Source organism: Falco cherrug, chromosome 6 (genome assembly GCF_023634085.1).
Source record: "Falco cherrug isolate bFalChe1 chromosome 6, bFalChe1.pri, whole genome shotgun sequence".
Classification (NCBI taxonomy): domain Eukaryota; kingdom Metazoa; phylum Chordata; class Aves; order Falconiformes; family Falconidae; genus Falco; species Falco cherrug.
In genome coordinates, this window is record NC_073702.1 from 57,121,102 (window position 1) to 57,148,231 (window position 27,130).

The 27,130-nt window shown below is 41.0% G+C and overlaps 1 protein-coding gene and 1 long non-coding RNA gene across 7 annotated transcripts in view; one reads left to right on the top strand and one right to left on the bottom strand.

Moving 5' to 3' along the window:
• THEMIS (thymocyte selection associated) overlaps positions 1-27,130 on the top strand; it is an 84,568-nt gene that overhangs the window by 42,409 nt on the left and 15,029 nt on the right. Inside the window, exons 5-6 of one of the 6 annotated variants that reach the window (XM_055714204.1) lie at positions 9,134-9,285; positions 9,748-11,000. The exons of 3 other annotated variants lie outside the window; for them this stretch is intronic. In XM_055714204.1, coding sequence (XP_055570179.1) covers positions 9,134-9,285; positions 9,748-9,796 — 201 coding nt within the window. In that variant the 3' untranslated portion in view covers positions 9,797-11,000. Of the gene's footprint in view, positions 1-3,124; positions 4,589-9,133; positions 9,286-9,747; positions 11,001-27,130 lie in introns of those variants that run through there. 2 more of the 6 variants (XM_055714207.1, XM_055714206.1) reach the window with 2 other exon arrangements.
• Positions 4,727-27,112, bottom strand: LOC129736356 (uncharacterized). Its single transcript, XR_008732819.1, has 3 exons — positions 20,673-27,112; positions 19,715-19,800; positions 4,727-6,234 (listed from the first exon to the last, which is right to left on the bottom strand). It is a non-coding gene; the product is annotated as an uncharacterized LOC129736356 (long non-coding RNA).

A 27,130-nucleotide genomic window follows, 5' to 3' on the forward strand; every position in this document is an offset into this window, starting at 1 on the left:
AGAAGGCAAGTGGTCCTAACTGCAGCAAAACCAGTCTTCCTCAATATACTTGTTGAGAAAGGTTTTCCTAAGAAACCAAATGATAAGAAGTAGTATTCTGATGCAGAATTAGAATGATTTTGTAATAAACATTCAATAATGCTGTTAACATCTAGTAGGCTTTGCATGTGAAAAAGAAATCATTAAATTAATTACTTAATTCTCAATTTTCACCTATATCCTGGTTTTAGCTGGGCTAGAGTTAATTTTCTTCTCAATAGCTGGTACAATGCTGTGTTTTGGTATTAGTATGAGAATAATGTTGATAACAACTTTAGCTGTTGCTAAGTAGTGCTCAGTCGAAATGAAGGACTTTTCAGTTTCCCCATGCTCTGCCAGTGAGGAGGTGCACAAGAAGCCAGGAGGGAGCAGAGCCAGGGCAGCTGACCCCAACTAGCCAAAGGGATATTCCATACCACAGAACAGTATATAAACTGGGGGAAGTTGGCTGGGAGCCACTGATCGCTGCTCAGGGACTGACTGGGAATCAGTCAGCGGATGGTGAGAAATTGTATTGGGCATCGCTTATTTTTTTTGTTTTAATTTTTCCCTTGAATTTTATTCCTGTCCCTCCCTCTCCTCTTTGCTACAATTATTATTGTTGCTGTTGTTGTTATTATATTTTAGTTCAATTAATAAACTGGTTTTATCTCAACACATGAGTTTTTACCTTTTTCCAATTCTCCTTCCCATCCCACAGTGGGGTGGGGGGGGTGGGGGAGGTGGGCAGTGGGAGCGAGTGTCTGTGTGGTACTTAGTTGCTGGCTGGGGTTAAAGCATGACAGTCCTTTCTGACATTCCACATTGGGTGCCAAAAAGGAATGTCATGGTTTAACCCCAGCAGGCAACTAAGCACCACCCAGCTGCTCACTCACTCCCGCTCCAGTGGGATGGGGGAGAGAATCAGAAGGGTAAATGTGAGAAAAGTCATGGGCTGAGATAAAGACAGTTTAATAGGTAAAGCCAAAGCCGTGCACGCAAGCAAAGCAAAAGAAGGAATTGATTCACCACTTCCCATGGGCAGGCAGGTGTTCAGCCATCCCCAGGAAGGCAGGGCTCCGTCATGTGTAACGGTTACTTGGGAAGGCAAAAGGCTGTAACTCTAAATGTGTCCCACTTCCTTCTTCTTCCCCCAGATTTATATGCTGAGCATGACATCATAGGGTATGGAATATCCCTTTGGCCGGTCGGGGTCAGCTGTCCCGGCTGTGTCCCCTCCCCACCTCTTGTGCACCCCCAGCCTCCTCGCTGGCGGGGTGGGGTGAGGAGCAGAAAAGCCCTTGGCCCTGCGTAAGCGCTGCCCAGCAACAGCTAAAACATCCCTGTGTTATCAGCACTGTTTTCAGCACAAATCCAAAACATAGCCCCATACCAGCTACTATGAAGAAAATTAACTTTACCCCAACCAAAACTAGCACAACCTAAAACCTAGCCAAAATTCTGAAATATCTAGCATTTTGTGAATTAATATGCCATTCTTGGAGATTCATTTGCAGTGGTGGATATCTGTTTTTCAGAGTACATAGGAACTTTATCTTGTAAGACTTACGTAAGTTTAATTTAATGTAATTCTTTGCATGAGTGTAAGGGCTTACTGTTTGTGTGCTTGATCCTATGGCAGATATAAGCACTGGGAAGAAAACAGTAAGCAATCTTTTCTCCCTCAGTGACCCAATCAGTTGAGACACAGAAGACAGAATAAGCTGCAACCCATACCAGAATTTAGTAGCCATACTGAGACAATATGCTTTCTTCCATTATTTGTCTTTAATCATTGCACCTCAGCACTATCTCTTACTGTACTTTATGCCAAGCAGAGACAACTTAGTCTTCACTGATATTGCGGTGCCTGAGAGAAATAAGGCCAAGGCTAAGAGTGAAATGCTGCAAATGTGAACAGGAATAAAATTGCAAGGGAAAGTCAAAGGTGCTTATTTTGATTTTGTTGTGCATTAATTTTTAAAGTTTTATGCATGAATAGCTTACTGATTTCTCATCTCTGAATGAATAAATAAAAGTCAGGATTTGTTTTGGGTGAAAAGTTGATATCAAAGGGGATTTCTTGTATCATTGAAGTGCAAAGATCATCCAGTCATAGACCAGAAGTTGTCATACGCCTCTACAACCACTCATGTAGTGTAAATTTGTGGAGGTTATGCAATGGTTTGTAGAGTGCTTATTAACATAAAAAAACATAAGATTTGCCACGGCAATATGTAATTTGTATGGTGGCATAATATTTCAAACAATGCGTTTCACAATATGTAACTTGATCAGCAGCTGTTGAATACATAAAATTAATATTTATATTGATGGCATATCTGTGAAAAGGTCAAGTAGGTGACGTTTTAATTCATGATTTCAATTTGTAGCTATGTTTTTAGGGTAATAAATCATAGTAGCTTTCAAAAATAACAGCAGCAACAATAATATATGACTCTAAAATTTCTATGGACTGTAAATTAAACTACTTTGCTTTTCCTGAGCACCTAAACACATTTTATTTATTTGTTGGTTGTGAACTCTTATGTAATTACAAAAAGAGATTTGATACTTAGTGGCAAAAACATTATACTAACCATTTCAGATTAATGGGAACTCCCAGTTTATTTCAAGGGACACATTGTCAAGTACTGCCGTCATATTTTTCGTAACTTTTTAAAATGTAAATAAATTTTCAAATGTAGAAATGTAATTTGTGTTTACAATTTTCAGTTTAAGTGTTTTTACCCTGACTGCAGGTACAGCACAGTTGTAATCACACTGCAGTATGCAACACAAATTCATTGATTTAAAAAATTCTTTACAAATGTTTTACATGCTTACACATTGTACGCACCCCTAACCAATATGTCGCGCTTGTGTTTGTCTCAATATATAGTGTCATTCAGATGTAACCACAAAAACCTCTGCTCCAATATGAAAATGCTTGTCAGAGCATTTGGTTTTTCTAGCTAGCTAGCCATTAGGCAGCACCAAATGGTTTCCTTTCCAAAACCTGCACTGCAAGTGCTCCTTCAGCTGCTCTGCCGTTTGCCTAGCTGCTCAGCTGTGACTATGTTTTGATGCCTATGTTCTGTCTTAGGCTGTCTGTGCTTGGATAGATGGACCTCACAGGACACATGCAGACATGGTTTAAGGAAATACAGCTCCATTCACTTTAATGGAACTGAAACTTCTTCCAAGAATTTGGAAGATTTGTTCCGGGAGAGGAAGGTGGCATGTGTCTTCCTTCAGAGCTTGGCCAGCATGCTGCAGCAACTGACGGGCTGGGACAGCTCTGCTCCAGAGAAAGGCACCTTTGCTTAGGTGGCCATGTGTGCTGTATCTCTAAGCTCCTGTTATGGCCTGTACCGTCAGCAGTACCTCAAAAGACAAGTAGACACTGTGGTTAGCTGAATCACTTTTTAACTGTATTGATGAGGTTTTCTGACTGCAGTCAGAGCGAGCACATGTGGAGCATGCAGAGAGGTACATGTAGTTACATCTGGTTTTGTGACTCCCAGAGCTGAACTCAATCCATGGTGTAGTAATTAACCCAAACTGAATGATTGGTGTCTTTTTTTATGATAGAGCTGTGACTAGTACATTTACATAGAGAAAAGCTCACCACATGATGGCTGCTGGTACGCACAAAGCCCATCAGCGGTTCAAGCGAAGCCCTGATGCCATGGCTGTGTTGACTGGAACACTGCAGTGTTGTGTGAGTACAAGGCCTGAGGGATGAGGTGCAACCCTGGTTCAGAAGAAAGCACTCTGGCAGGGAAGGATGAGGTTTAGGAGTCCCTGTTTCATCCAGGAACTTACAACACAGCCATCTGTAGAGGAAAAATCACATTCTCAGGGAACTGTTTTCATCCCCAGCCTACAAGCTTGCCTTTTGGCTCTCCTGAGTACGTGGCATGTGTCTTTCAGCCTTGTTCAGGAGTCTAGAAGTTTGACCATATGCATATTGAGGATGAAGTTCATTCCTGAACAGAAACAAGCATAAACACAATTTAATTTACAAGTAGATCCTCAAAATAAAGGTTTGAGGAGCCATGCTTTCCTGTTGTGCACATTTCATTCCTACCAAAGTGTGAAGCTGTTCAGAGAAAATGCATAAGTAAGCATTTAACAGAATTACGCAGTAGGGTTGGAAACATTTTGGGTTTCTCAGATTTGTTTCTCTTACAATCCTTCCTGAACAAAGAGATAAAGTAAGAATTCAGATGTAAGCTAGTCCTCCTGTTCCCACAGCTCTTGCAGTGCCACAAATTGAAGGGCACACTGGATTGTGGGATGCCTAACAGATCCTTGTTTTCATCCACCACTTTGCTTTAGTAGTATTTTTTATAACAGGAACAGATGAGAAGACCCATGCATGTTTCAAAGGCATAAGAAACACTGACCACTCAGAAGTGACAGCTGTGGCTTTTTTCCTTCAAACTCTTGTTTGTTTTTGCTTAGTGGTCACATCTTTGAAGTATTGAAATTCTTGAAAAGCGTCCTTTGCCCTCTGCAAACATGCAAGCACACAGTAAGTCAGAAAAGATGACAAGTGTTTATTCTGACAATCTAAGCCTATAGCATGCCCCACGCTTTTCTTACAACAAGGTGAGAAATGGCGAGTTCTGAAGACTTCATCTTCACTGTTGGTGGAGGTGTAAAAGTACCAGCTTGAATTAAAAAAAAACAATCAACATAATTCCAGAAAGTTTTAACACCTTTATTGTGACAAAGAAAACTTTAATTACATGACTTTACATTTAAAAAATCAATTTAAACTGGAAGAAATGTGTATGGTTTATACTCTTGCCATAAATTTTGACTCATATACTGAAACATTGCACTTGTCAATGTGTCTGTTCAGCTTCTATTTCAGGTGTAAGAGAGTGCCCATGTGCCATGGTTTTCCTTTCCTCAACGGTACAAAAACTGTAACCATTTGCTAAAATTCTGCCCCACACATATAGGGCTGTATAATTGAATATGTCCTCTCCCTCTCCCTCTACTTCTCCTTCCTCACTGGATATTGTCAAATGCATGAAAGAAGTACACAATTTTTGAGCTTTCCTTTTCTTTCTGAACCGTTTCATTCATGCTTATTACACAAGCATCTCACTGTACTGAACTTCTGTCCTAGATAATTTTCAATGGCAGATAAAAGGAATCATCCACAGAATAATTTTGTACTGAAATTCTTTTTTTCTTCAGTATTTAATAAATGTGTCCCCAGCTACTAGTCACACAGGGTCCATATTTTCATTAATAGGTGCAATAAAGCAAATTTATATCTCTTTCATGTTACTTTCTGATCTTTATTTCACTAAAATTTCTCTTTCATCTGGAAGATGTATGTGAATAGATTTAATTTATAGAGAATTACAATTTACAAAACACCACACCATATTGCGAGCCCTCACCTAAAGCCTAATAAGTTAGGGTTTTCTATTAATTTATCTGAAATGGTCATAATTTACAGACTGAGACAGACTTGGACAAGGCTTTTTTTCAAATCTGAAAGGATTATCTACTGATACACAACTACTAAGAGCATTTTTGTGCAGCTATCATTACATTACATTTTAAAGCTTGTTCAGTTAAGGAAAGATTCCATCTCTACTGTTTCAAACAACACTTTTGTGGAGAAAGAAATCAAACCAAGAAAAAGCAGACTTTTTCACATTAGAGTTTGATTCACTTCTGCCTAGTCTAATAATAAATGAATATTCATCTGCAAAAAAAAATTTTAGTCACTTAGCCTGTGTTCCACACTTTACAATAAATGGGGTGATATAAAATCCCTATTTTGTAAATTGATCAGTCTGAGAAAACATTGCTGTCCTTCAACTTGCAGAACATGACTGATGAGTAAAATGTTCATAGCGAAGTGTATTCAGTAGAAGTTCAGAGGATGAAGCACTTGCTAATGCCTCTGTTCACACCATTACCTAGTCTCCTGCCCACAAATTTTTTTCTCTTTAAACAATTAAAGGTATATTTTTAACATCACATGCTTCTTGCTTTTTTGATTTGCTTTTTGTGGACCCGTTTGGATATATTCCTTGAGAAGACAGGATGCATCATCAGTATTTTGAAATAAATGAAATTAGTGCTGAGAAAATAGGAGCATAGCCGTCGGCTTCCTAATATTCCACAAGTGAACTGTCTTGATGCATGTCAGCAGGTAAAAGTACCATTACTTAATGTCTCCTGAGAAGAAAAAAAAAACAAACAAAAACACAAAAAAACAAATCAGCAATATTACATCAGTTTTGAAGGACCATCAATGTATCACTGAAAGATGAATAGCCCAGTTGTCCCTTTGTTTGAAGGGATCATAACTGGTTGTAATAAAGTACAAATGCTTTGGCTCCAAGGCAATGCTGAATGCAGCCACGTCATTGAGTTCAGTGATCTTGGCGGACAGTATCTCAGATCCTCTTCTCAGAGTTTAGAGGCACAAATCTTTCTGGCTGTAATTTGTACCACTTTAAATTTATTTTTGACAAGGCTTTACATTCCATTACAGCAAAAATTTATTTTTTACCACTCTTTTGTGACTGATACACATTCAGGCAGGAGATTACTTCCCATGTGTGGATGTTAACAGCATGTACTGTACCAGTGACATGAGGAGTGTGCTCATGCCTACCCTACTGCTTGTTACTTCTCTTCAGAAAGATCTAAGTTCTCCACCCAGGGACCTGAAAGCCCAGAGAATACACTGGCTCTGACAATATTTAATAGTCAAGGAATATTTTTGCTTTAAATGTGAGCATATCTAAAGTCTATGACCATTTTCCTTGCTGGTGTTCGTGGTCTTTAAAGTCGAAATTACAGGAGTTTTACATAAGCAGCCTAGAAGCCTTGGTTATAGAATTCCCTCATTCTTCATGGTTCATCCCTCTGTTTCCACTTCTTCAGAGCTGAAAGGACTGTTCCTATCGCTTTATGAATCTATATATGGATTCTCCAGATGTACAAATGTAAAATCATTGAGTCACTGGAGATTCCCAGAGGATTAATAATTTAAATAAAAACAATCAGGACTGACTTGGTGTTTTACAGTCAAAAAATGTCTTTTCCCCATACTATTTCCTGTTCTGGTGCATAAATAATTCCTCTAGCATTAGCGGAGCTATGCTAATTTATACCCACAGAGGACTTAGTTTCAAAAGTCTGATTTAGATGACAACACTGAACTGCAGGGACTTGCCATTTTTATTTGTATGTAAAGTACCAGGCACTTAAGCAGTCATATGTCATTAAATTATTTCTAGAAAATAAACTGTCATTTGGAAGGCTTGCTCTTAGGTGAAATTACATCTTTTTGTATGACTTAAGACAGATGCAATGAGTTAATTTGAACCACCCCTCTTCACTTTCCTAATTTTGTTCTCTTTCCTATCTCCTGTCTCTCCTCTGCTAAGCATGCCTTCTTCACTACATCTGACTGGAACAAATACATCCTTGGGTGGTAGCTCGTGTACTTCATTGCAATGTTCCCTTTGTTCTGAATGGCCTTGTGAAAAATGAAGTAGTAGGGCATAAAAGTGGTCGATGTCAGCTATAGCTCCTGGGGCAGCTAAAAGTTGGATGATAAGAAGACTGTTTTAAGCCATCAAAGCTCCCTCTTCCTCAGCTGTAAGTTTTTTGTTGCACAGCACAGAATTTCACCCTAGGGTTTTTGACTGAATAGTGATGGATTTGACAACAGTCTCACCTGCACACTGGACATGTAATCATTAATGGGGCACTTCACTTCAGAAGAACCATGCAATTAAGATAGCTGATGTGCTTCTACTCTTCAAGTCTCATGTTAGTAATTTCATAAAGGCTGTATTCTGGTTTTGGCAGTCAGTTTTCTCCTCAGCATAAATTGCTGGAGTATTTGCCTTAGCTGTACCTGAGGCATGCTTCTGTGTAGCCCTGGTTGAGCTCTGATGCTGCCATTCTTGCACATTAGTCTTTCCTTCTGACAAAATTAATTTGGAGTCAGCAGGACAGCCACGTACATAGGTAAACACTGCTAAACATGAGAAAGGGCTGCTTTGTTTGCAAACGGAGATGAGATGATCTTTGCCGAAAGAGCTTGCCATCCAAAAAAACCAAATATATGCAAAAAACCTGTGTCAAGGTTAAGGCTGATGTTACATTTGATGTAATTAACATGGAAAGCTTATGTGACCTGTAAAGAGATTACAGGCAGTGGGGTAAGCTATGAACTGATCCTATTGCTTACTGGTATATGATTCTGTGCCTGTCATTTAATCTCAATAGTCATCGATGCTTACCTGCCTCGTGTATTCCTAGTGGAATACAGTGTACTGCATTCTGCTTTCAATTTCGTGTAAGACAGGTCCCCATGGTGTCTCAGATAACCTTGTAAGCCAGCTGGTAATTATTGTCATGGTGACCAGGATATACGGTGAACTCTCACAAAAGGCAACTCTTTGTCTTGAGGAACCAGTTTGACATTTTCTCAGAGGTTTTAATATATTTGGGTTCAGATAAGCACACTTTTGCAAGAACACTGTTTTTTGATGATAGACCAGTAGGTTGCTGGAGACAGAAGTCTTTCAATAGTATATGTAGATAAAAATAGTTTCCTTTATTGACAGACTATATTTAAATCAACTCATCTTTGCATCCTTAACCATAACTTCACGGAATTTTTCTGACCTCAGACCTCCGCTTCATTTAGACAGTTTCCGGCTTTCTATATTCAAAAAATATATATATTATAAATATAAAAATATTTGTGTGTGTGTGTGTCTGTTTGGTCAAGACTAAGGCAAGCTTGATTTTTTTCACATTTTTCATGTTAGTATTGGCTATACAAGAGGACTGTATAAGGGTAGTATGAAAAGAGACAAGAACAAAAGGCTACTGCTAGCTGTAAGGATCCTGGGGAGGTATTTAATGCTATTGTAACTGTCTGTATCTTCAGTTTCTAGGCAGCTGGAGGGCTTCTTACACCTGGGGACATGCCTTGGCCAATCACTGGAAAATAAGAGTAGGATATTTGGATGAAGTGAAATACCACTAGGAAATGGTGTGCTGGTAAAGATCCCTTCACTGATATTTACAGTCATTGTATCACCTACAGGCCCATGTGGAAGGAGGGTCTTGGGGTCTCCGAGCGCTGCAGAAACATGCACTGAGTGGCAGTCCCAGCAGACACGCTTATGCACTAAATAGATGGAGAACGCATGGCAGAGGGAACAGACAGCAGACGACTTGCCGGCAGTCACTCAGCAGGTTAGCAGCTAGGTTTCTTGGCTAGCAGACCTGTTTTGTCCTGAACTAAATCCCTTGACAGGAATTTTTCTCTCCAGTTTTTGGGGAGAAAAATAAACTGAGATCCCAGATACAAAGTTTGTCAAATCATCAGCCTACAAACTGCATTCATAACAATTGCGTAGTATTTTTTATGTCAATAGTTTGTTGCTCAGGTTGAATTGATGCTGTCCTTGGAAGGATGCACTTGTCACAAGGGTGTAATGTGTCCCTATACATCTACATCAAAGCCTAGCAAGAAGTTCTGTGTTAGAATAACCTTGTAAAACACTGTTAGGTGTTATTTTTGTAAAATGATTCTAAAGTAGTTGGAGATCATCACCAGACAGCTTGTTCTTGAAAGACACCCATTTTTGTAGTTGTAGCAGGAATAAATTTTCCACCTTACTCTTCTGGAAGCCACTCCTCTTCCTCTCTTTACAGTGGAAGGATGAAATATAGGCAGGTAAAGAAGAAATCCTGGAGCAAGTGACTACTGCATTCAGTTCTCCTCTGGAGCAAAACCCTCAAGGGACCCTTTTGTAACAAGTGTGTGTTACAACTGTTTTCCTGGCCCAGAACATTGAAATCCACCATGGCCATGAGAGAGCTGAAGTCAGAGGACTACCTAAAATGAAGGATTTTGGTCAGGAATGCAATAAATGTTTTGGAAAGGCTAATTTTAAAAGGAAATATTTGAGATGGGCAAAAAACTTTGTTTTAACAAAGGGTAAAGTCTACTCTCCTGTACTACTGCTTTAAATCTTTAAATGACTTTGCAGCCATTGATAATGAGCTGCAGTGACAAAGCGTGTGGCTCCATTCCTCACTCCATGTGTTATCTGCTAAAATCTGATCAATTATTGAGGAACAGTGTCGGGGCTTGACCAGCCGCTTGATTTTATGGCTCTGTAACGCTACCATGCTCAGTAAAGTAACACCTGCCTACAAAGGAAATCCACTACAGACCTTTGGTTTTGCTTTGTTTTCCACTTAGGGCTGTGACCTAATAATTACCAAGTAAAAGCAGAAAGAAACTGGTTGATTTTATTAAATAGCCATGTGATACATTTCTAACAAATAATAAATAATCAAACAAACCTTTTCATCTATGAAAAGGAAAGCATCACTGATCTTAATGTATTTACTGGAACCTGGATTGATCGTCCTACTTTTATCACTAGCAAGACAAAAGTAGCCATCAGGAGGAAGAGATGTGCAAGATTCTAGCAGAAAACAGAGTATATTAATGAAATGTACTCAGCAGAGAGCCTATTATGGTATCTGTCCTCTCTCCTGTGCCACTGCAGAGCTAAAAGTGATTGATAATAACCTTGTAGTTACTGTACAATTTGCCTACAATTTTATAGTTGCAGTCATGGCATTGATCTACAGTTAAATGAGATAATTCCTGTGTGCTATCTTGCCAGTCTGCCAGGAGCAATGTACCAATTGTACCTGTAAAGTCATAAAAAATGAATACCTGCTTGAATCCAGGGCTTAATATAGAAGTTTTAGATAGCTACATTAGGAAATTGCTATAAAGAATATTCTCAAGTTTGTAAGAGAAATGTGATGAGGACTATTTAAACCTAGAAATTTCTATCCGTAATACTGCTTTTATCAGCAGAGTCTTTTATAGCCTCTGCTTTCTTCTTCTCACTATATGAATGTTGCAAACCATTTTTTCGGGGAGTGGGGGTGTGGGGTAAAAAAAAAAAGAAAAAAGAAAGTAAACTTTGCAACTGTAGTCTTACTGATATTAAGTTCTAAGACATTAGAAAATGCTTATGCAGCATTTAATAAATTAATCTGGAAGACTGGTAGACTACTACAAATACTGAGATAAACTGGTTTAAAATACAAGATCTTTTCCTTCTGCTTTTTCTTTAATCTCACACTTGCATACAATGGATCAAAATTCAACCTCTTAGAAATTTTACTGGAAAATTCCATGGAAATCCTACTTTGGACTAGAAACCAGGCAGTTCAATGAACACTTCCTGAAGCTTTCAAATACATATGTACATCTTTCACTTGATTTCTTCCAAAATGCCTTATTTCACCCAACCCCCAAAACTTAAAATGAAACTTTTGGGTCATAAAACCACACAGATCACCTCCTGCAAAGGTTTGCTGAAAACAGAGCATGGTGAAACTCAGTGGCTTCACAGAGCTCTACACCGCAAACGTGGCTTCTTACTCCTCCCTGGGTCTAGCTCTTGGCTTGCACTGAAGCCTCTTTGAGCTATGCCGATATAAAACAGGGCCTCAAAAGGGAGCTGGTTACTGTCATGGGGAGTATGTTTCCCTGTTGCTAACATGCTGGTTACACAGGTGGCCAAATGGGCTATTAGGAGTCAGAAGTTGCTGACCCAATAAATTCTGACTCAGAAAGAGGCACTGGGGGTAACCTCAGGTTGCCTGTGACAGCTTTTTAATCCACGGCACTTTGTTTCTATGATTTCAGTCAGGAATGCAGAATTTGGGACTGTATGTCTTAGGAGTGCTGAAGGGAAGGCTTCTGCTGGCAAGCAGGGTTGTGTCATCCACAAACTGCTGCTACCTTACAGATGCTCCCGAATGATCCATGTGAAATTAATGAGAGACTTTAGTCCAACTACAGGTAGATTAGGGAATTTTCTCCCAAAAGCCATTGTCACAGGCAGTGTCGCCTGCTGCTGATCTTATTAGTTATCCAAGAAGCTGAAATAAGTGTTGGAGGGTGAGGCTAACCTGAGATCTGCATTACTTACATAAGCTTTCAAATGTCACCAGGCACTCAAAACATAGATTTGTTAGTTTTGAAGTTTTATACACCTAAGTAAATAAAAGACTGTTAAACCACAGACCTAAAGATAACAAGCTGTACATTCGTATTTTATTCTTGTTAACCTTCTTCTAAATCCCCAGAGAAGCAAATAAATAAATTATGCCAAATTATTTTCTCTATTTATTATTTGAATTTCGGTAGCACCCACAATATGTTTAACACTGACTCCATCTGTGGAAAAATATAGTTCCTTCCCTGAATACTTTTCAGCTTAAGAAATACAGGATTTGTGTATCTGATAGATTATTTGGCTACATTTTGTCATTTTCTTAGTGCCAAAAATATGCTTTGCTGTAAAAAACATTGAGTCCAAGGTCCTGATCTTGCCAACTGTTAGGCTTGTACAATACCATGGTGAGATTTCCCGTGTGCCAAATGGGATTGTTCACTATAGTAAACTTAAGTATGTGTGAACGTATTGGCAGGGTCAAAGCCTCTAAGGCTCTGCTCCTGTAAACACTTAATGCATGTTCATAGCTGTACTCACATGAGGATGCACACTGATTTTAATAGTCTAATTTACTCCAGCTGATTAGATATTTTTCTTGCATTAAGCTGTTTCTCACTGGGTCGAGAAGACAACAATGGCCAAAACCAGCCAAACACTATTGAGAATTTGTGTTGCTTTCATTAAACTCTCAGCAAGCCGTTTTTCAACCAACTTGCAACAGCACCGGCCACCTCATCTTTCTGTGACTTGGCTGGGGTCATTTCAGGTTTGCCATTTTATTTCAGCTCAGACAACTTCTGCCACATGCCTCTTTGTATGCATGATCTACAGCAGTCCTGATCTGCTCATGGATGCTGGCTGAAGGCACAGCTGGGAGACAGCCCAGTCTTTCTGGTACTGGAACATTTTTGTATGTGCTCCGTGCCATGCCTCTCTGCAGCACTGTACTTCCACAAACTGTGTTTCTGGTGAAAGACATAGAAAAGAACAGCTCTGGAGGGAGAAATACCTCCTCACAGCTGGCTGTGGTGAGTGTCTTTTCCTCAAGCCCCACATTTCTGGCTGGCTGCACCGGGGAGTTTCCTGAGGCAGCAACAACTAACTCCTGCCACCTCAGCCAAGAGCTCAGCCTCCTCCTCTCCTGCTTGCCGCCATTTTGCAAACCAGAGGAAGGAAATGAGGGGAAGTTGGAGATCAGCAGTCATTTCAGCTGAGGAAGAAAAGTCCTGCTGCTGTTAACACTGTCAGTTGGAACAGACACACTCTCCTTTCTGCTCCTGGAGCTAAAGCATGAGAGCAGTGTTGGTAGATCTGGGAGACCAGCCTGTGATACTGCTTGTAAGATCCTCTGCCATGTGGGGCATGAAAGCTCTAATAATGTGACACGTGACATATACCATTGAGGGAAGATGTAGTCTGCATGTTTGAACTACTTGCTATTGGTAAGAGTGAGAAAGTTGTCTTTCTTGTGCAGGTGATAGGAGGACATGTATTACCTCTCAAGACTGGCACAAGATTAATTCATAATAATATTTTTTAAAACCTTCTGTGACTTGCTTGGGGTCATCTCAATTTCCATGTCCTTAGAAGAAAGTATTCACACCAGAAAAAAAGACCCAGCTGGCCATCTGAATGTTGAGCACGAAGCCTCAGGAGAAGACAGAATTATATTTTTAAAGGCTGGCTGCTGAACTGAAAAGCAAATGAACAATTAAGCTTGGTTCAAAGGTTGAATAAGATCAAACTTTAGGCTGCAGAAATAAAACGTTTTCTGAATTCCCAAGGTAATCCAGTGGACTGAGGAAACCAAAGGAGTCCTGTGTGATTAAACTTATGAGAGTTACACAGGTTTTTGTCCTCAGAGCATACTGAAAAGCACTTTCTTGTCAATAGTTTGAAGCATTGTCTACCAAACAATTATTTATTTGCTCAAAGAATCTTCTGTATGGTATATATCTGTGATCATCATGGCAAAGCCCTCTGAAGATGCATGTAGTTGCACTGACAGCTCAGAATTTAACAGCTGTGTGTCTATACCTAGACACAGGACACAGCAGGACTATCCATGCCAACAGCTATTTAATGCATTGGTCCACTGCAACAGTGCTTAAATACCCACCAATGTGGATGTCTTCTTGGGCTTTGTAAATGTAGTATGGGAATCATTTAATTCATTATTTTGGTTAGGAAATGCAGATATTTATAATTTTGACTATCTTCTGCACATAGGTCTTCCAGAAAAATCTTAAAGTGATTTAAAAGGCCTGGTTTAGTACACTGAGACTATATGCAAAGTTCAGACAATATTTCATGAAGTTGGACATACTCTGTACATAAATGAATGTGTACTGGGGAGCAGCAACATCCACTATCAGGGCTGCATAATCATTAGTGTCATCTGCAGAACAGCAGAACTAACAACTGAGGTTCTATCATGGTATCATTAGTTTTTCAGACAAATGCATACTTAACATAGCTGAAATTTCATGCTCTCCTTTTGAGCTACTACATTCAATGAACAGATGTGAGAAAAAACCTTCAGTGAGATTACTGTAATCTTGATTCTCCTATTTTTAATCCAAGCAAGCCAACCACTACTATAGCTGAAGTATTATTATATAACAAAGAGATTGCCCTATATCAGAAAAAGATAACCAGTGAAAGGAAAGGAGACTTATTTGTCAAGCATGCTGTCTGAATAAGGGTAAAATCTGTCATAAAGGTCTAAAAATTACCTAAACATTTAAATACCTTAAACCACAGGTGCTTGCTCCTGTAAAAACATGATTGTCTTAATTATACTTGCAAAACATCAATATTTACTTAACAGACTGTTCACATTCAATCTTCCATAGCTGTAATAAGAACATCATCATGGATAGGTGAGCTACAAAGAAACTATGCTCAAGACAAGTGACTGGGAACATGACTGTGCCTGTAAAGCAGGCAGTGGTAACCAGTTTGCTGAAATATGCTTGATTTGAACACATTTTTGTCAGCTTCACCATCAGCGCCAGAGGAGCTCACCAGGAGTCAAGGGGGGTCCTGATAACGCCACGAACTGAGAACATAAGAGGTTGCCCCAGGGACCAAGAATGAAAGAGATCTTTTGGTCCTTCCTGTAGGCTTGATGACTGGTATTTCCCCCAGAATGTGTGAGAACATTAACAAGATCATTAAACACAGACCATATATTCACCATGTGACTCACCCAGGCCTTTTGTCACAGCTGGGAGTACTTGCCCGCCCTGCGTGACACATCCAAAAGATGAAAGCAATTAAGACACGCTGTTTATATTTTCAAGCTTCCCTTAATTTCCTTGGTGGTCTGCAGGAGCTGACCTGTTTCCACTGACCAGCCAGGGGCACCCTCCCCTGTCTCACCACAGGGCATGCTATCTTGAGGCTGGCAGTCTTGACAAATGAAGTGATCCATGCTGAAGGCTGGCTACAGCTCAAAGCTCCTCAGACGGCTTGTTACCTGCTTGCAAAAGACTGTACCATTACCGATCCCCTCCACAGTCCTGCAGAGGTGTAGAGGAATGAAGGCAGTGGGGTGATTAGCATTGATAACATGCAGTTGTGGCCTGTGGAGCAGGAGCAGGAGCAGGAGCAGGAGCAGGATGGTCTGACCTCGGAGGAAGGAGATACAGCACAGACAGTAGAATCTGACCAATGGTAAAGCCTTGTTGCAGTCTACTAGTTTGTGCTGCAACACAGAGGGAGTTTGAACTGAGGTTCAGCAGTAGCTATGAAGGCTTGAGGTGTCATTGCCCAACATTCACGATCGGATGCTTCCACACCCCAGTTCCAATAGTTCCAAGAGCTTAAAACATTGGTCCCTGATCCTCTCCAAGAGCAGTAGTATGATAGCTTGGAGTAACAGGCTACAAAATGGCCACACGGCTTTAGCCAGGCCACTTGAGCTGCTGGCCTGTGTCCTCATAGACTTGCTGAAGAGATCTGCTTGCTGTAGGTCCCATGTTGGCAGCTCCTCAAGAGATCTGCTTGCTGTAGGTCCCATGTTGGCAGCTCCTCACAGCACACACAGCCTTTGCTTTTCACCATGAGCTCGGGGAGGGACTGTGGTGCTTCTGACAAGCCACTGTGCTGTCTCCTTGTTAGGCATGCTGTTTGCTGATCGTGCAACACAATTAATATGTAGCATCTGCAGGGGATGGAGGGAGGAGGAGGTGGTGAGCAGTTTGGAGGTCCATTTTCCGCTCCCTTTTTGAAATGTTCAGTTCCAAACATGGAATAGTATGCATGTTTGGTTAACAAAAGAGCATTCCCGTTCACAAAAATGTGATCTATTTCCAGTTGAAACAACTTTGAGGAATTGTGTAAAAGCAAAAACTTTTCTTTCCTAACTTCTTCTTTCTTCTCTCCTGTATAGTTTTTCCATTGTTTTATGTGCTTTGTTGTGAAACAATTTTGATTTAGATTGGGCTTAATCCTTTGTCACCTGATTTATCTCCAGTTTAAGTGCAAAAGCCAGTATAATTTTAAGAGGCAATACTGGGAGAATTTTAGTTTACCTGTATTTTACTTTAGCTATAACTTAAACCACAGTTCTTCAGTACAGATGGTAGGTACATTTTTATGCTCGTATTTTTAACAGTATACCAAATAAATTGAATACATTGAAAATTAGTAACTACTGTCTCCAGAACAGTTCCTTTGGAAGCAACAGAAATGCGTGTCAAGGATACCATCACAGTCACGCAAGGCAAGAAAATTGCCACGTAATCTCCAGGAAGAAGATACAGGAAACAAAGCACAGTGGTGCTGTGTTGGAAGAAGCCTGTGGTATGGCACATCCATCTGTCCTATGAACTAACCCACTATGTATAAATATGAGCACATGCATTACAGGCCTTGACTTCCACAATACAATGTGAAATGGCAACGTCATATGAACCTTCTTCTGCTACTCAGTATTTCTTAGTGTACGAGCGAAGTACCACCACCACTGTTTTCCACATTGCTTACTGAGATGACTTCTGCAAGCCAAGAAATAACAGGTTGGGATTTGTACAGATCCTGTCTTCTCAGCTGTCTTCTTTTGATTGGGCTTTAAAGGCCTTATAAATGCCACGGAGGCATAGCTCTGAAGACCACCAGAGTGTCAGGTCTGTCCTACCAACCCAGCTCTCTGGAGAGGAGCTAGAAAAGGAACGATGTAATAAAAGTGCTGGAAAACAGTTATAAGCAGAGGAGGACGTTTAACTGTCATCCTCACAGCTTGGTATTGAGGCAGCTCATGGTTTGAATCTATAGCCTGGCTCTGAAGTGAGCTGGTGACCAGGGTCTGCCATTTGCCGTAGAGAGAACTCAGGGAGACACCTCAGACCTCCCGCAGCCTCAGCCTGCTCCAGTGCCCAGGAGGGAGCATGGATCAGGGTGGGAGGCAGGAGGCAGGAGTGGGCGCATTGTATTAAACAGTTTCATTTTGCTACTGGGGAGCAAATGCCCTTGCATGCCTTCCCTCCCCTTATTTTTTGTTCCCTGCACTGAATTGAGGAATTTCAAAATCTAAAAGGCCAACAAACCGAAACAGACCAAGAAGTCCACTTTTAATAGTTTTGTAAGTACTTGTAATTAGAAGTGAAGCTTTTCTCGGAGGTAGGTACTTCCCAGTTTGCCAGAAGTTCTTGGATGCAAACATCCTTTCTGATGAGGAAGAATGCAGCTCCTCCCCAGGACATTTTTCAGTATTGCCAACAAACCAAAACCCCCTGTGACTTGACCAGTTTTGCTAACCACTGGTGTGCAGTTTAACACAGCTGTGAGTGAATTTAGTGTCAGAGGTTCAAAATTATGTCAGAGAAAAAGAACAAAGAGGGAAGTGAAAAATGGGGCAGAATAGTTTCTTTCTGCCAAAACAGACCAGCTTCTAGTGGGCAAGCTGAAATATTTATACACTCATACCTCTGTGTACTTTTATATGTGTATATGTGTGTGTGAAGGCAAAATTCTTGACGGGATCCAAACGTTGCAGAAATACCTGTTAAAGCAGGAATGCATTTTACTAATGAAATAACCCATTTTTTCTTTTACTCCTGCTGTTACATTCCCCACTATGGCCTGGAAACCAGATGATTTTGAAAAACAAGAAGCCTGATGCTGAGCTCAGGCATGACTGAGTAAATCCAGAATAATGCTTCCAAACTGCAGGGAGTGACTCCAGATTTACACCAGGTTTCTGAGATCTGAATCTGGTCTGAAGTATTTAATTCCTACCAATGCGGTGTCCTGCTGCTTTCCTGAGGCTGCTGTCTGCCACGCAGAGCGTTTGCTGTCATGCAGTAAGAGGAAGCGCAGCGTGAGCTCTGCAGCTGGACTTGCAGACTCATGCTAGGAAGGGCAGCACAGCAGTAAGAACTTGAAAACAATTCATTTTAAACATCTTGCCCCCACCCCCTCCCCCCTCTCTGCAGGACCACAATTAGAGGAAATGGGGCAGGATGCAGTCAGACCAAGGGGAGCCAGGACAAGGCTGGGAGTGGACCAGGAGTTCAAGGGGACACTGGACAACTACTTGGAAGAGAGGCATTTTGAGGGTCACTAATAGGCAAACCACGTCAAACTCAGGAAATTCCACAAGATTAAAATAGTAAGAGGCTGAGAGTGTATTCAGAAGTAGCAGATCGCCTTGCTCTGTTCTTATTCTTCCTTGGTGTCTGCTTAGGGCAATGGTGAAGAAAAAGGACTGACTGAGATGCATTTTGACCTGACACAGTGTGGCAGTTATTTCATTTTTTAGGGGCAGAGAAGTCCTGAGGACTGAGTGAGGGACAGCCAGGGGAACGGTGCAGCAAGGGGTGCTTTGCTTGAGGTTCTGCATCAGGAGTTACAGGAAATTTCGTTCCTCTCTTCATTTGGTTTCAATTCAAATTTTCCCCACGGTAAACTGCACTTATGTTCACATTCAGCTTCAACATTCAGATTTCATTCTGTTGAGTAGATTCCATCTGCAGTTTGGCAAACCCGCAGATAATTAGCTCTCCCTTGTAATTATATTTCCAGTTAATGTCCCATTAAGATAAATGAGAAGAATTCGCATCTTCTGCTTAAGTGGTGATTTCAGAAAACGCAACATTTCATAGTCTTTGAACAAACAATCCCCTCCATTTGTTGTGGTGAGGTGTGTTTGTAGTACAGAAGCAGATCTTAATAATTTACATCTTCAGATGTACACCTTTTTTCTCCTGAGAACTTCGGTGCTTAGTGGGTGAATAGCCCAGGAGAAGAGCAAAGCCTGCCTTGGGGTTAAGGCATCAGACTCTCCCTCAGACAACGGGGTCCACTTCTCGCTTCCTTTTGCGGTTGCCTTCTCACACCGTGAGTACCATGCAAACCAGGCTTTTCACAGGTTGCTACTAACTGTGTTTCATTGCCCAAAGTGAGACAGCTCATGCCTAATTCCTGTAGCTGCACACTCATGAGCATGACTGCAGTCACCGAGCAGGGTGGGCTGGCAGCGAAGGCAGTGTGGCGAGGAGTCAGGGTACATGGAAAGGTGACAGCTGGGGGCACCTCGCCGGTTCCTACCCACTTCCTGAAGCTACATGGAAAAGAGCACATTTCAGTTTGCCAGCTTGTAAAATGCAGAAAACAATACTTACCTTTCACTGCACAGTGTGTTGAATAAAGAAAGTGCTGTTTAAGACCAAGTCCTCAGAAAAAGGCAGGCCTTAAGATAAAGGCATATCTGCAAAAATAAATGTAATGCTAACTTCATATAGATTACAGTGAAGATGAAAAAACTGTTCTCTGCTCTGAGGCTCTGGGGATCAAGTGCTCCCCGGGGAAGAAATGGGGCTGGAAGGACACTGTGCAGTTCCGTATTTTGCATTTGAACTATTGCTAAAAAGATTTTAAAATACCCTTTTTGATTTGCAACACCAATATCTGAAGGCGTAACCCTGGTGATTTTGCGCTGGCTAATACAGCATTGTTTTGTCCCAGGGCGCTCAGGGGTGCCCAACATCATTTTCTGTTCTCTTTTGCTTGTACACACAGGAACAGGAGAAAAATGTCTGGGAAAAGAGGCTGACAGCTCTGGTTACCCATTGACATAAAAGACCCTTTGGTAGCAAAGCTTCATTTTAAAGTCTCTTGAGACGTACTCTGCATTATTCTGGGGCAGATTTTGGAAAAGAAAAAGATCTCATTCAACAAGAAATGATTAAATGAGTACTGTGAGCAGTGAATAAGTGCACAAAAGTCATTGGATTAAGAACAAAAAGCTCGGGGCTCTGAATTTCTGGAGCAAGCAAAGAATTTTAGCTGAATGTAATGGCAGTACATTCTTGCATGTATTTATTGATAACATAAGGCAGCCCGTTTTGTCTCCATCAGCTGTAGAAGATTTACCTGAACTGTGGGAACAGTCAGTGCAGTGGCTGCGTTTCATTACCTCCCCAAAGCCCCCATGAAATTGCATTGAAAAGCCCGTAACCGCGGCCGCACGGCAGCCCCTCCTCAAAGGTCACCGCGGCGGCCGCCCCCCTTCTGCCCCCCGTTTGCTACGTCCCCCACGTTAACCTCACGCCGCTCACGCGGCAGATTCTAGCATTTCACCCCGCAGAGCCGCCCCGAGAAGCCAGCAGGCCCGCCCCGGGGCACCTGCCCTCGGCCCGGCCGCGGGAACCACCGCGGCGCTCGCTGCGCTGCTGGTTACGCGCGGGGGCAGGGGCGGCCCGGCAGGCGCGACCCCCGCTCGCCGCTCCCGCCCCCCGCCCCGCCCCCGCCGCGCGGGCTGCACGGCGCATCCGGCGGGGCAGGCAGCCCCCTAGCGGCAGCCGCGCGCCGCCCGCCGCCCGAGCCCCCGCCGCCCGCCCGCGGGCCGCTCCCGCCGCCGCCTGCGCTCGGTCACCCGCCGTGTCCCCGGGACGTTTGCGCCCGTCGGGCAGAAGGCCGGGCCGCCCGCGTGCCGCTGAGTGCTCGGGGGCCGCCATTTGCTGTCACTGTTGGGGAAAGGGCCGTAGCTAGCGCACGGCTTGCTGCGCGGCTCGCTAGCTTCAATCCAAATACTCTTCCTCGGGCTCCGAACAAGGATGAATTAATTCTGCCCCTACCGCAGGGAAAATACCGCTTTTTAAATACGTTATCTGAACCCGACGAATGAGCCTACCGTGGGGTCTGCCTGCCATCTGTCCCGACTCTCTCATGACACAGCCACCTGCTTTTTAACCCTTGAGAAATCCCAGACTAATGACGACGAAAGTCAAATTAATTGTCTTACTGGCGGCATGTACAGAAAGTACCTTGTGAGGGGGGAACCCGTTAAGAGTTTGAACCTTGATCAAAAAAACTTAATTTGATCAGATGTTTCGTGTCCCTTTTAGGCAAAGGCTAATGTGATTTTGTTCCTGTCTTTGAAATGATATAACCTTGACCCCTTCTTCGGCAAAAAATAATTCATCTGTAGTTTATAGTACCTGAAAAGTTCTGCAGGCAAATAGTAATTCTCCAAAGTGCTCCCATCCGGTATGTTAATGAGGCTAAATGAGGATCCTCTTTATTGCCCATGGCCTTTCTGAAGCATCTTCTAACTAGCTCTTCTACTTTTCCACACTCCAATGGACTGTGGAAAATGAAGGCTTGGTATCATCTACGGGAATCAGCGCAATGGGGAAGACCGTTAAAATTCTTTACTACAAAATCATAGGCCCTTGTCAGTATCCTTAGCTGTGGGTATTCTGTGCCCTTGCAAAAATCACCCTGACGTGCAAGATAAGTTGGCTTGCCCATAGATCATACAAGAAGCCTATCCTGGGATACCGATGAGTAATAATCTAAAGGTAATTGTTTCCTTTCAAGTGGAATGAATCAGTCCTAACTTTCTGCCACAGTGATGCAAATTTCCTGAGAGGTGTCAGCAGTTTCCATGTGTGTGTTCCCATTACTTAAATTTGTGTTCCCCATCTGTTAGGTGGAAGTACCCGTTTCTACTTCTAATCATACAGTGGGTGAAATTCTGCTTTGACTAACACCGGTCTAAATCTGGCCGACATAGCCCAGAACGTAGTAAAAGAAATTTTACTTTTACTGACTCCAAAAGCATTACTTTTGCTGACTCCAAAGTAATTCAGATCTGTGTTTCGGTGTGGCCTGTGGCTCTGATTGTCATAGCACTTACCCTGCTTCTGTATTGATACAATACGGAAATTAAAACCTGTGATTCTTCACTGATTCGCTGCAGTTCCAAACTGTCCCTGCAGAAAGGCACGCACGTATAAGGAAGGTTGGGACAAAATTATATAGGTAGGTTGTCATTCTATAGGTTGCTCTGAAACTCATGAAGTTTTCTCTATAAAGCAGCAACTACAATACACTGTCTCACTTAGACAGATACATATCCCTCTCTACCTGTCTCATAATTTCCTTAAAATATTCTTCAAAATATTAAAAGCTAAAAGCTTTATTCAGCTTTGTTTGGGAAGTTTGGGCTTCCCCATGATACAGTGCTGTGTGAATATCAGTTTGGGCTTCCCCATGATACAGTGCTGTGCGAATATCTTGAAGAATCTTCATCTGTAACTTGCGGGGATAAATTGCCTTTTTTGTCTGGAAACAGTGAAGTGTGTTTGGACTGCAAAATCATTCATCACACTTTCATTCTATGTATACAGGCTTTTTTCTGGTGGAAAGATGCATGCAGCAATTAAGCATTTTACAGATAAATATACCTGTGCAGTATATGTCAAAGCAAAGATATGTATCTAGAGCTTTGGCTTGGGTTTCTGAAAGCAGCAAAGAGTGCCACTCCAAGCTGTCTTCGAAGATTGCAGTAAAAGGTTTATGATCTGTATCTACTAGCATGGGTGACTCATAATAAATGTACTCCAAAGGTGTAGTGCCATGTCCAGCACTGATTGCTCTGACAAATGAGTACTCCTCTTCACTAGAGTAATTTGTAATCATATAACAGCTTGACTTTCTGTCTCCAAAAGCATAGTTTTGTCAGATTGGTTTATGCCACTACATCTCTCACAGCATTTTCAGAGACTATGACAGCTTTTGGTTTCATATTTACTCCCACATTTTTCTGTACTTTAAACAAATGTTATTTCACCTTCTTTACTCTGAATGTTCTAGATGCCGTTGAAGTTTTCTTTCCTTAAATAAAAAAAAAGTAAAGAAAAAAGAAAAGCAACTGAAACAATAATGTGTATTATGAAACATGTATTAGCTTCTCTTTTTTTTTTTTTTAGCAGTCTTTTTTTTTACTCACTTCTTTAAGAGCTTCTTTCTGCTGTTCTGTCTCAGAGGTTACGCTACTTTTGCTGGGCAGCTCCGAAGTGGTGGTGGTTGTTTTAATTGTAAGAACTCCTGTGCTATTTTGGCTTAATGAGTAGTTGTGACCAAATGCTGCTGTCTGAAGTCCGTGTGGTATATGGACTGCCTTCAGTAGTTTTGGATTCTATCCTGCAAAGAAGCAAGAATTTCAAGAGCTGGTGCATCATGGATTACTTATTTGAATCCTGTAAGAGGAAAGATTAAATAGACCAGAAACGCTTCAGCCTGAAGAAGAAGTGACTCAGCAAAAAGAGTAAAAACCGGAATGCAAGGAGAAAATTAACTGTGAGGAATTATAGCAGCAGCATGAAATTCTGAGGTAGGGCAGTAAAAAAAAAAAAAAAAAAAAAAAAAAAAAACAACACCAAAGGAGATGGAGATTTTACACAATGAAGAAGTAAACTCTAGAACTCATTGACACATGATGTTGATAACAGAAATATAAATGAGTTCCAAAAGCAATTAGACACAGAAAGGAAAGAAATATTCACAGGGAGACAACTGTTAATAACCCAAATTTCTGAAGGCAGAGGAGAATGCACCTTGGAACTGTGAGAAGGGGAAGCTAGCATACACTTAAATTGCAGGGGTAGTTGGCACTTTTGGAACAGGTTTTGTGTAGCCGGGGCTGAAGACAGGAAAACCGTTACTATTTGTGCAGTGCCATTCGTAAGAATAAAAACTGCTGTCGGATTTCACTGCTTCTGGAGCCGACAAATGGAGGGAAGGAAGCCTTGCTTGCAGAAGAGAGCTCAGGCACACATGCACACAAATGCAGTGCATTAAGCTCTTCAGGTAATCAAAGGAAATAAATTCAAACCGTTCACTCTGAAACTCAGTTTGCTACTGCAGTGTTTTCAGTTCGTGCATCTTCGATAAACTCTGCACTCACTCAAACTTCTGCAGAATGCTGAAACTTCTGTTCTTACTAGAGTGATTTTTCTCACCTTAGCTCTCACACTTTTTTGCATCCTGTTTGATGTAACTCCTGCTATTTCCTGAGAGGGACTGTGCAGACTTAGGCTACCTTACCTCTTACAGCTTTGTGCTTGGTCTTCTGAGTTGTTTCTGGCCAATAAGTGAACCTAGAGATGTGATGGACAATGCTTAGACATGAGGTAAAATTTCAAGTTCATGCACCTGTAGCTGTTGGTTGGATTTTCCATATGCTGAGATTTGGGGTTTTCTCATTAGTAGTCTGTTATAACAAATTACTGTAGTTCAGATCATGAGTTTTTACCTGAATTAGCGTTTGTTGTGGCCTTAACTGAAAACCATGGCTGATATCTTGACGTCTTTAAATTAGTGGAACAATGACTCCATGTAGATGGAAACCCTATGCTCTTAAGCCTGCCAATTATTTGAAAGACAGCTGTAAGACTTCACTCATATAGTTTAACAAAGCATCTTATCTCTGTTGGTGTCTAGTATAATTGTTATTGATAGTGGTATTAAGAATGTTAAAGTGATACCAGATTTCAGCATATAGTGAAGTGACAGTTCAGTTTCTGTAATCCTGTTTCGTTTTAAATATTTGAGTTCTGCATATTTTAATTTGTTTGCAAGGTGCCCCAGGTAACCACTGTATCACAGTGTGTGATTTTGCTGATGACTCTTAAGATTAGCACAAATTTCAGCTGCCTTCTTCATAACGAGGGGATCTTTCTGTTTTGATACCAAGGCTTGGTTTTAGTTAGTTAAGGCAATGCAAAATAAACAATCTCAACATGCTTGTTCATTATATCGATTGCTATGATTAATATATTAAATAATAAACTGACCAGAAAATAAGAGAATTCATTATATTAAAAAAAAAACTTTTTTATATCAACCATTTAAATTAAGGTTCCCTTGTTACCTGAAATCTGACTTTTAAGTAAAAGCTTTCTGTGTGCTAAGTGTGCCACGTAACCTGGAGACAGGAAGAATTTGCTTATGAATAATAATGCTTCCCTGCCCTTCCCAAGACCTTTCATTTGTGATAAACAGGTATGACTGGTACTGAGGATAGGACAAGTTTAGTGACAGCTTTGAAAAATGGTTATTTAAGCATGTATTTTCCTTGAGCAGAAGTGGACATTTCTCAGTAACTATCTGTAAAGTGTGTGTTCATATTACCGGGCCAGAATGGCAACAAACAGGTGGTGCACAGGGGCATGTTTAGGTGCAGATGATCGAGAAAAGAACTGGAGAAGAAAGAAAGGCCACGCTGAGCTGGTGGAAGAAAGGAAACGGTCCTGTAACCTCAGTGAAGCTATTCCACAACACACCAGCCGAGTATCGTCCTAGTTTGAACTGTGCCTTTTCCATTGGGTTATTTTAATTCTCTTCTGTGAAGAACTTCTTCTGACATTTCTGCCCTCATTGCAAAATGTTTGTCAGCTGTGTTTCTTTTTGTACAAATCCCTGAGGTTTTGTGAATGACATCACTGCTTAAAGCTTTGCTTGACCTCAGAGGCTTTTCTGCAATCAAGAGCGCTAGCCAGCATTGCACAACCTGTACTGCACAAACATGCATTGAACACTCAGTCAACCCCTGCGATCGAGCTTGCAGTGTTCATGTCAGAAAACAGAGAAAACTACCATAGATTCTTCTAACTGAAAAATGAGGGTCTTCTGCTTACATCACATTGTGACCCACCCACTGAGGAAAATTGTCCATCCATTTTACAGATTTCGTCCTCATCTGTTCTTAACATACTCTCTCAAATTTTCTATTTCAATTACCAGTGACTTTCTTGTTGCTCACTGATCTTTTTTCAAAGGGGGCAGATTTTCATAACATGTGGGCTTGTGCTGTGCTTTTGCAAATTGTGGGTTGATTCTGAAAAGATCAGGCACTATTACTGCGTAGCTACTGTCAGTTTTACCAACACGACCTCTCTCTGAATACGATGTTCTTTGTCATTGCTGAAGAAAATCTACATTTGATTTTGAATGGAAAATCTATACTGATTATTTTTTAAAATATATACTTTCTGGTATAATTATGGTAATTGGACTGTACCTGCACTGCAGCTACTATATAGCTTCACTGAAGGTATACTTTTTGACACTTCAATTGACTCTTATTTATCAGTTGAAAAATATGTATTTGATGGAAAGTAATTATGACATAAATACCTCAGAATTAAAAAAAACCACAGAATTATGGAAATGTATGTATCAACCCTGAATTTCAAGGGGTGCAAGTATTGCAGCCATATAACTTACTTTCTGCAATGTAATAACTCTATAGTTAATTATTGCATAATTGTCTGTTCATATCATCTAACTATACTCACTATGCTGTGAATGCTACTGGATAAATGTAATTGAAATGTCAGACTTTATATGAATTTGTGATGTAATATGTAGCAGAACTCATTAAATGAACAATTGATACAATAAAAATAGTTAATTGGAAAGAAATCTGTATCGACCAAAAGGGATACATAAATCTCCCTCCTTGTGTTTGCATGACTCCATATACCCAGAAAAAGAAAAAGAAAAGAAAGACTGGAGACATGTTTTAAAGGTAATTTCTTCACCTAGAGTGCCTTCTGGTCATGTTGGTTTGTGAGGTACCTACCTGAAAAAGAAGCACTATGGTAAACATGATTAATGACTTTGTCAAACAGAAGATTTGTGGTTAAAATGCACAGAGGTAACCCAAAGAATGTTGCTTTTGAGTGTTACATTTCTGAAAGCATCCAGTTTGGAGTAAAAATTTACATGTAAAGTCAATGTGCTTTTCT